At 55.0% G+C, this 9,606-nt stretch overlaps 1 protein-coding gene across 1 annotated transcript; it reads left to right on the top strand.

Moving 5' to 3' along the window:
* Nucleotides 1–2,599: 2,599 nt before the first annotated feature.
* Nucleotides 2,600–7,920, top strand: PROX2 (prospero homeobox 2). The gene is made up of 4 exons (XM_013940897.2): nt 2,600–4,278; nt 5,065–5,205; nt 6,201–6,395; nt 7,474–7,920. Exons 1-4 carry the CDS (start codon nt 2,761–2,763, stop codon nt 7,657–7,659), a joined length of 2,040 nt encoding a protein of 679 aa, XP_013796351.2. The 5' UTR covers nt 2,600–2,760; the 3' UTR covers nt 7,660–7,920.
* Nucleotides 7,921–9,606: the final 1,686 nt, after the last annotated feature.

The following is a 9,606-nucleotide window of genomic DNA, read 5'->3' as shown; positions in this document are numbered from 1 at the left end:
ACATCAAAAAATGAGGCCCTGGGATCAGCTGTCTTGTGCTCTAGCCATGTGGAAAGCCTTAAGAAGGGATGAAATATATAAATACATTGCTTTTACTGTATGGCTTTATTGAAAGCAGCTGAAGGACTGGAGAAGCAGAGTGCAGCCGAGGGGGTGATCCTGAGACCTGCAGCCATCCCACCTGTGTTCTGGTCTCAGGTAAATCTGCCATGACGAGGAAACAGCTAGCTGACCAGAGCAGGATGGGAAATCTGGCAGGCTTTTTGGAAAACCTGCTAAGCCATTACACTTCCCGAGGGTCAGCGAAATAGTTGATACGCTTTGAATAGCCTTGTAAAAAGTCCCTCACAAGAGACTGTTAGGAAAACGAAATCCTAATGGTCGGGAGGGGAGCCAGGGCAGGAGAGCAACGAATGTTGGCAGTCAACACAAAAAAATACTTGGTTCGTCAAGAGTAGAGCTGGCTGAAGCAATTCAGAGCAGCCCCGTGGCAGGAAGGCTTAAACGCCCCTCGAACAAGGGACTGGTGTTGGGCATTACCAGGCATGATTACCCTTGGCGCTGGGCATTGCCAGGCAGGGGGAAGGCTACCTTTGTTACTGCAGATCTTGCGGGAGGCAGCAGAACGTATCAAAGTTTTCATAACAGACAGTCAGTAAATCAGCTCAGTAAAACCGGTGATCATAATGAAGTAGTGGTTAAAAGGGATATAAAATGTGTGAGGCTGTGTTTAAAAAAAGAGATTTAAATCAACAGTGCCCTCTCTCCAGGGTGTTTTCTGCATTATCTCTGCAAAGGATGGAGCAGTAGCAGAGAGGATTCAGAGAGGCATGACAGAGAAGGGGGAAAAGACAACTGTATGATATTGAAATGATAGGACTGTGTAACTTATGGAGGAGACAAATCTGAGGACCTATGCTGGAGTGATAAAGAATGATAGAGTTTAGAAAAGGTAGAGCTACACTCGTGAATATCTGCCTGGAGTAAAGGGTTGTTCCAAAAAAAACCTTGCTGAAAACCAGTGAACGGAAACACATTTTTCGCACTGTGAAGTTAGCCTGTGGGACTCATTGTGAAGGAGATAATCATGGGGATAGGAGATTAATAGTGTTGAAAAGTATCAGACATTTCTGTATATAGAAAAAAAGAGTCTCAGATATTGAAGATGGCTAAAGATGTCTGGAAAAGAAATAAACCATCCTCTTCAAGGATGCAAAGCTACCACTAATTAATGTGGTTGAAGAAGAAACATCCCATGGGGATAGTTATTCCACAATTGCCCAGCTTATGAGTTTTTGCTCCTTCCTCTGCGAAGCCACCAGGATGAGGGAGTGGAGCGGGTGGATCACTGCCAGGAGTCAGCCTGACAATTCCAAAGCTCCTGGCTACTGGCTCCATAGTTTATTCTCCTCCCTGGTAATCCCCCAGCCCCACGCCTTTTTTTTTCTGTTTTAACAACCACTGAGGAGCATCATGCTGTGTTAGCCTGAGCATCACAGTGTGTCCAGCTAGTGACAGGTCACATCACACTTTCTCTGCTCCTGGATCCCTGAAAGCTTTGGCTATGCTTTGCCCCTTCCCACCAGCCTGTTTCAGCTGGCTGCAGTCCCAAGGAGGGGGTTGTGTTGGGCTGGCAAGTGCTGCCGCCCATCTCTGTGTCCCTGGGGCTCTGGTGGCAGGTGCTGGTGTCTGGCAGAAGCAGGCATGGCCATGCCCAGGTCCCAGCTGCTCTGTGCCGTGAATGTCTTCGCTGAGGATGTAGCTGCTCAGGCAAATCTGCAAGGAAAGTCTGCAACTTCCGCATTTCAAGGAAAGCCCCCCTCCGCCCAGACCGGTGGCAGCAGGGGTGCAGACATGTCACGGAGGAGTGCTCTGTGCACCAGGGTCTGCACAGCCATACCCCAGGAGACGAAGGCTCGTGCTCACAGACACAAGGTCCCTTTGCTGCTGTGTGGGAGCCAAGGGATGCCCAGGATGCAGAGGGATCAGGAGCCACGTCTCCCCTTTCTGCTCTCAGACGGCGAGTGCTGCCCTCTGAGTCTATGGGTGCTCTCTTTCAGCAAGGGAGCTCCCTGTGCGCGGCAGCTGGGCATCCTGCCAGCCCCCAGGAGCACCTAAAAACACCTTTGCCCAGGCATGTGAGGAAGCAGGCTCTGCCTGGTGCTCACCACTCCTGTGCCGGAGTCCACAAGCCCACAGGGAAGTCTAGCTGAAGGTGATTTCCCTTTCTGCTCATCTCCCCGAGCACTTACTTGCCTTGCTTGCACCCCCTGTTTTTGGGGACAGATGAGACGTGTTTTAGTACTAATGTAGTGTTTATGGAGAAGCTCTGGCCGAGGTGCAGCAAGGGAGCTCTAAGCCCTCTGGAGGGGCCACCTCTGGTGCTGAGAGTGCTCTGGGCAGCACCGCTGTCCTGGGTGCAGCTGGCTACATGGGAAGGCCTTGCTGGTGAGCCCATCCAGGGCTCAAACCATTTGATTTGAACTCCAGGCATCATCAACAATTGTACAGCTGACAGTCTGCTCACATGTTTTGCAGTGGCTGGAGATTTCTGCATGTGCCATTCCCTGTTGAAATAGATTTTGCAGGTGAGCAGAGATGCCCTAGGACTCTGGGAGGAAAATCTGCCATGTGCGTGGAGAGCTGCTGTACTAGTTCTGCTGGGTGTCATTTCTTGCTCTTTCTTCAGCTCCACACCTCTAGCCAGCAGAAATATCAAACATCCAGGAAGCCTGCCAGTCCCTCAGGCCACCACCAGAAATGATCCCAACCCTGCTGTGGCTCAGCTCTCCGGTTTCCAGAGAGAAAGAGGACACAATGGATGACAGGACTGCCTCTGAACAGGATGGAAACCATGCCACTTCGGGGCATAGCCAGGGGCTGAAAAAGGAGCCCTGTTTCCAAAGAGACTCTTCGTTGCCTTCTCCCAGTGCATCCCTGATATCACAGCTCCTCAGCCACACAGTGGTTAGCAGGGGCCTGGATCCTCACATCCTTTTACCTTCCTCCCAGGCGACAGACCTGCCTCAGGACTATGGAGATGATGCGTCTCCTGGGGAAGGAGAGCAAGCCCTGACTCTGCCCCGGCCCTGTGCCCCCACTCTCCTGCCTCGTGCCAGCGACAGAGACCAGCTCTCCAACGAGCACCTACGAGCCAAGCGGGCCAGGGTGGAGAGCATCATCCAAGGCATGAACCTCCCACTGAACCCCCCGACATGTGACACTGGCAGGGAGACAGGTGGAGGGCATGACATGGAGAGGGGCCGCGAGACGCCGTGGGAGAATAAGAGGAAGACGAGGATGCCCCAGCAGCAGCAGAGCGATGAGGTGATCCAATGGGCAGTCCCTGGCGCCTGTAGCTCCCAGACACAGGGCTGCCAGCAGCTGAAGGAGCAGCTCCACTTCTTAGAGCAGCAGCTGAGGCAGCTCCAGGAGAAGTTCTTCCAGGTCTGCGACCCTGGAGATGCTGCTCACACCCAGGAAGGGACCAAGAAAGCACATCTACTTCATGGAAAGCCTGGAGGCAGACCGGGCAAGGACAGTGCTGCTGTGGCCAATGACCTGCTCAAAATGCATTTCTGGAGGAGTGTCCCTGAGGTGGCAGGGCATGAAGCACCAGAGGAGGAAGAAAGCGCAGGCATTGCAGGTGGCCTGCCCTCGGAGGCCAGGGTGCTCTCGGAGATGCTAAAGCATGAGCTGGCTGGAGTGACATCTTGGGTGGTGGACTCTGTTCTGAAGACTGTGTGGCCAAAGGTGGCCGGCCACTTCCTGCAGTGGCACTGCAGCCTCCAGGTGCCCAGGGAAGGAGTCAGGAGAGAGTATTTTGCTTCTGAGAAATGCAGAAAACCGCTTCCTAAGCCTCCCCCCCAGGATGTGCTGAATTCACTGGGGGGACCCCAGGCTGAGGCTTTGTCAGGGGCTTCGGAGAAGAGCCCAGACTCTCACACTTGTCCTGTCAGTTCAAGAGAGGTGAGAAAACCCTGTCAGGTACCCAGTATTGGTTATCCACTGGGCATGACAGCCCCTGTTCAGGACAACCAGCTCCTTAGCCAGCTGCTGGGTTATGGCCAGCACAGCCCTTGGGGCAGCAGCTCTCATGGGAGCCCCTCTGCTGCAGAGCGGGGTCCTCCGGAGCCCCTCAACTTGCACTGGGGAACCATCAAACTCAGGTCATCGGTCATGAGACAGCAGCAGTATCCCCTGCCCCTGAGCCCTGACAACGTGGAAAGCCTGGCGCTGCTGCCAGCTGCCAGGGCAGGCTGCGGGGAGCCACAGCCCGTGATGGATGGGATGCCCTTTGCCTCCATCCATATATCCTTTGGGGGCTGGGAGATGCTGGCAGCTGGAGGTGCCAGAACTGCCTCTGCTGCACCACTGGCCTCTTACACATGCTCTTGAATGAGGGGCAGTGGGAGATACCTAGCTGGCACAGATGGCTTTGGGGGCTCCTGGGAGAACATGCCCAGCCAGCACTGCTCCCCCGGTCCTGGCGCACCTCCCCACAGGGCTGACTGCAGCCTGCGGCAGATGGAGGTGGATGTCCTCTGCTCACACACAGCAAACAAACGTGGTGGAGCTCCCAGGAGCTCAGAGGGGTGGTGAAGCTCCCTCCAGGGCCACAGCTCAGCACAAGCCCTGCTGGTCTCCTTCCCAAGGCCAAAGTCACTCCTTCCCTGCAGGGGGCTGGAAAGGGGCAGGTAGTAAAGGGGTTCTGAGCTGTGGGGGGCACTGATGCTCTTCAGGGTAGTTAGATGCTATAAAATAGCATGGAGTAGAAGTCAGGAGCTCCCAGGCCTATTTTGGAGCCACCATGGTCGACTCATTGTCCTACCTTGGGAGTTGATGGCTCACAGAAATCCCTATCCCCAAGAGCCCAGGAAGTGCGGTGATAGGCCACGGCTCCTCTGGGATGCCGAAGGGAGCAGTGTTCCTGGTCATCAGCTGGGGCTGGGGTTGACACCACTCCATCTCCATTACCAGCCAATGGAGAGCAGTTATCACAGGTAAAAGGCCAGTGTCCAGGGTGAGTGCTCAGGGACATACAGCCTTCTGCCAGTCTAACAGGATGTGAGGAGACTTTCCTTGACTCTGAGATACATCCAGGAGGCACTGACACCCGGCCACCTGAAGAAGGCCAAGTTGATGTTTTTCTTCACCCGCTACCCCAGTTCCACTCTGCTGAAAACCTACTTCCTTGATGTGCAGGTAAAACTGCTTTGCACAGAGCTGCTGCTGAGCCAGGTTCCTGAGCGGGAGCCACTCACACACAGCGGTGCACCAGCCTGTGCATCCCAGGAGTGCACGGGGCCAAGGGAGGCTCTCTCACCCTCCGCCCCCACCAGTGGGACTGGGAAGGCTCAGATGACAGCGTGGGCTGCCCTGGGGGGTGCTCAGGGCCCTAGCAGGCTTGTGAGGCCTGCAGTGAAGCTGGGCTGCCAAGTCTTCACTGCCATGTTATCGAAGCATTGGGATTAAAGCATGCTGTGTTCATGCCTACCCACTGCAGGGAGGTGGATCTGTATCTCAGCTGGGAGAGGCACCACAGACACCCCAGTGTCACCATCCTGGGTGGTGCTTTTGCACTCCATGTGGGTGGTTAATTCCTCATTGGGCTCTCTTTGCTGAAGCGCGTGTGTGGCTGCAAACAGAGGGGTACAAAGGATGCTAAAAGTGTTTGCCGTGGAGTAGCATCCTGCGCATTCTTGCTAGCCCCACTAGCTGCATTGCACACGGGTCCCCACATGCTGGGTTTGGGGAGAGGGGCATTTGCTAGGCTCATATTGGTGGCTCATACTGGTGCACATGCATCTGGAGACAACCTCCCTCCACTTGTGGGCAGTTTTGCAGCTCTCTCCTGGCAGCCTCCCTTGTCTAGGTCGATGTCCTGCCAGTCCACTGCCGCATTTCAGGCTTCCAGCAGAAAAAAACACAGACACAGTGTTTCCTTCTGTACCGTGGGATGAATATTCAATTTCTCACCATCATTCCCCATCTGAGCAGGAGGTGCAGCAGCCTGGAGGAGTGATGTGGTGTGAGAGAACCTGGGATGGGATCTTTCGCACCTTGGGCGGGTGGGATTTCAATGATCATTTTCTTTGCAAAGATTTTTTTTTTTTTTTTTTTTTCGATTTCTTCTCCTGGGGCCAGTGGGAACAGGGGCTCGCATAACACTTGTTCTCCTGGTCTCCACCTGGTTGCAGTTCAGCCGCTGCATCACTTCCCAGCTCATCAAGTGGTTCAGCAACTTCCGCGAGTTCTACTACATCCAGGTGGAGAAGTTTGCCCGGCAAGCCCTGCTGGAGGGCATTGTGGATGCCAAGGTCCTGAGGGTCTCGCGGGACTCAGAGCTCTTCCGTGCACTCAACATGCACTATAACAAGGGAAATGACTTTGAGGTGAGAAGGGGCAGCTGCAGGGGAGATCCCAGGTGAGCCAGGCCAGTCGCGGGGAATGGGGCACCCTTCAGCACTCTTATCTGGGGAAGGAGCAGCCAAGGCGCGTGCTTCTGGCCAAAACCACAGAGGTAGGAGAGGAAAGGGGGTCCAACTAGTGTCAGCCCTGTGGTGGCTGTAACTAGTTCCATTCTCTTTCAGAGACGCTTTTAATGATTTTAGGGCACAAAAAAGAGCATGATCTCTGATAACTGTGGCTTGTTCCTCACAGTAGTCAGGAACACAAGGGGGATGTCTGGACTGACTGTATGGTACCTGAAAGGCAAGCCCTGCGCTTCAGGAAGGTCAGGTCTTCTGCACCTTGCTGTGCAGCAGATGTTGACGGGACGAGCGGGTGGGATGTGTCCCAAAAGCAATATAAGGATTTCCTAGTGTCCTGTGACACTCTGCTGATGAGCCTAATTTTCTGGATTTGGATGGAGGGTTCCCTTCTGCAGTGACCACATTTCAGGGGTAACTGGTTGTTCTCGCAGACTGAATCCCTCTCTGCAAAGCCTGTAACACTCCTGAAGGCAGTATGTGAGGGCAGGGATCTGGCAAGTGTCCAGGCACTCTGGGGCAACCTAGGATCTTCTGGTCCTCTGAAACTGAAGTGGGTAATTGAGATGGCACCTCATGTTCCTACTGAGAAATGAGCTCAGGGACAGGAGCTCGAAGGATCTTAGAGCTGGCCCCTGCACAGGAGAACCTGAACAGATGCCTGTGAGGAAGCTTGTGGGAATGAGGTGTGCAGTGGCTGGGCATGGCCACATGGGAAAGCAACTGAGTGAAGATGAGGCATGCAGAGTGCAGCTGGTCGCAAGTGTCTGGCACACGTGGGCAAGAGGAGACTGGGGCAGCAGCGGCACAGGAAAGGCAGAGAGGGGGCAACCCGGAGGGGGCACCTGGGAGGGGGCAGCCTGGGAGCTGCCTCAGCAAGGAGGAGCTGGAGGGTCGGCTCTCTCGGCAGGGCAGCTGCCGGCGTGGCCTCCCGCCCACCCACTGTCTCCACAGCCTCCCGCTGCCTGTTGTCTCTCTGCAGGTCCCCGCGCGCTTCCTGGAGGTGGCCAGCCTGACCCTGCAGGAGTTCTTCAGCGCCGTCAGGGCAGGCAAGGACTCCGACCCCTCCTGGAAGAAACCCATTTACAAGATCATTTCGAAACTGGATAGTGATATTCCAGAAGTGTTTAAATCTTCTGGCTGCTCCCAGGAACTGCTCCAGAGCTGAATCTCCATGGAAGTGGCCTGAGGCTTTTTGTAGACCACAGCTAGGACAGGGGAGAGGCTGGCTGTGCTAAATACCTCTTGGGCACAGCTTATGCATTGTGTATAGCATCCGATATTATGACTATTTTGAATCTGGCCTGTAACACAGTCTCCTTGGGCAAGGTCCATTAAGTGCCTCCAGGTGCCAAGATTTTAGGCTGTATGTTTTGCTCTGCTGCTCAGAACCAGCAAGGTCTCGTGCTGGAGACCCATGGAGGGGACAAATGGGGAATAAGTCATTAGGTTGGAGCCTGGGAGATCACCAGTCTCCTCCTGGCCCTTCCCCAGTTTTCTCCATGACCCTGGGCAAGGGACCTTCCTGCTCTTTTTCTGGAGGGCTGTAAATCAGAATGAACAGCCTTTCTGTTTATAAAGCAGACAGAGGGCCTAACAGTGGGCAAAGTTTTCTTGGCACAGCAGCCCAATGTACTGTGCTCAGTTCAATTGCACGCCTGTGTTTCTGTCCAGATATAACATGACAATGTCCAAAGAAAACATCTGGCGAATTCCAGCATTTCAAGCATCCCATGAGGATGGTTAACCCTGTCTCAGAGACATAAAACAGTGTTTGTCATTGCTGGCCCCTTCCCCTGCCTTCCCAGCGCCCTGGGGCAGAAGCACCTGTATGGTGCTGCGTGGGGACCAAGCACACGCATGTGCTTTCCGGCAGGAACAGCCAGGCGCGATGGCACACCGGCGCCCAGCACCCTTCCTGGCTGAAGGGAGCCAGCGTGCACGTGCCTGTCAGCAGGCCTTGCTGTTCACTCTGCAACCATCCTGGATCAGCCGGTCACCTGCGAGGAACTGCCATGTTAAGACCCCCAGCCAGGGTCTTTTAATACTGTGTTTCCATTTGCAAAACTGTCCTGAATACGGACACAACAACCCTATGGTAAAAGAGGAGCTCAACATCATGTGGGATCCCTGTGCTTTTTTTAACATCAGACCATCTCTGCTGACGATGAATTGGACCACGAGGTTTGCAGCCCCATAGAAATCAGCATGGTGATTTCTTAATGCTAGTACGAGGGATGATGCCACTAGCCCCCGGCTGTGGGGCAGGACAGACGTGGCCAGGCTGGGCCAGGTCCAGGCAGAGGCTCTGCCCACACCGCGGCCCCTCACTGGGCACCACCACGGCACGGTCCCGAGCCCAGGCTGCCGCCAGCTCGCCAGGCGGGCAGACCATGAGCCGCCTCTTGGTGCGAACACGGCCTGTGACACATGGATGGGAGAACGGGTCCGCGCGCTCACAGTGGCACCAAAAGCCATTTCCCACCTGGATCTTGCTCCATGTGCAGCCGTGGGCCCCTCCAGGCAGGGGCTGGGCTGCAGAGGCCTGCCACTGCTCAAGACATGCCTCTGACTGGCTCCTGGGGCGGCCTGGAGGCGGGCAGGGGGCACAGGGCAGGCCACAGATCGGCAGCGCTCTGGTCCTCACCTCCCCTTGGGCCACGTCACCGGACGCAGGCCCAGATGTTTCCTCCTGCCACGTCACCGACCCAGGTTGGCGAGGGCCAAGCCATGCTGGCAGCTCCCCACCTGCCGGGCCTGACTGATAACGTGCCCCTCAGCGGCTCCCTTTTCTGCCTCCAAATTTTATTTATAGTCCTTGTTTCTATAGAAGTGTAAAAACAAAGAAATTTGTCTTCTGTGTGACCAGAACCAAGTGGCCACTTGTCCACCAGACGGCCTGCGGTGAAGTGGTTTGCATGACGGGCTCTCCAGTCCTAGCAGGACTCAATGGGTGAAGGAAACATGCTGTAGGGAGAGGGGCAAGGTCTCGGGAGAGCCACGTGAGGAGGGCTCCGACAGGGCAGGGACCACGTAACCAAATATAACTACACCTCAGATGAGAACACCTGGGGAGAAGAGGTTTGAGAGGAACTCAGGATGTTTTCTGATGGGC

The sequence above is a fragment of the Apteryx mantelli genome, chromosome 4, assembly GCF_036417845.1.
Source record: "Apteryx mantelli isolate bAptMan1 chromosome 4, bAptMan1.hap1, whole genome shotgun sequence".
In the NCBI taxonomy this organism is placed as follows: Eukaryota; Metazoa; Chordata; class Aves; order Apterygiformes; family Apterygidae; genus Apteryx; species Apteryx mantelli.
Note: the sequence above shows the minus strand (reverse complement) of the source record. Positions and strands in the feature narration are given on the sequence as shown.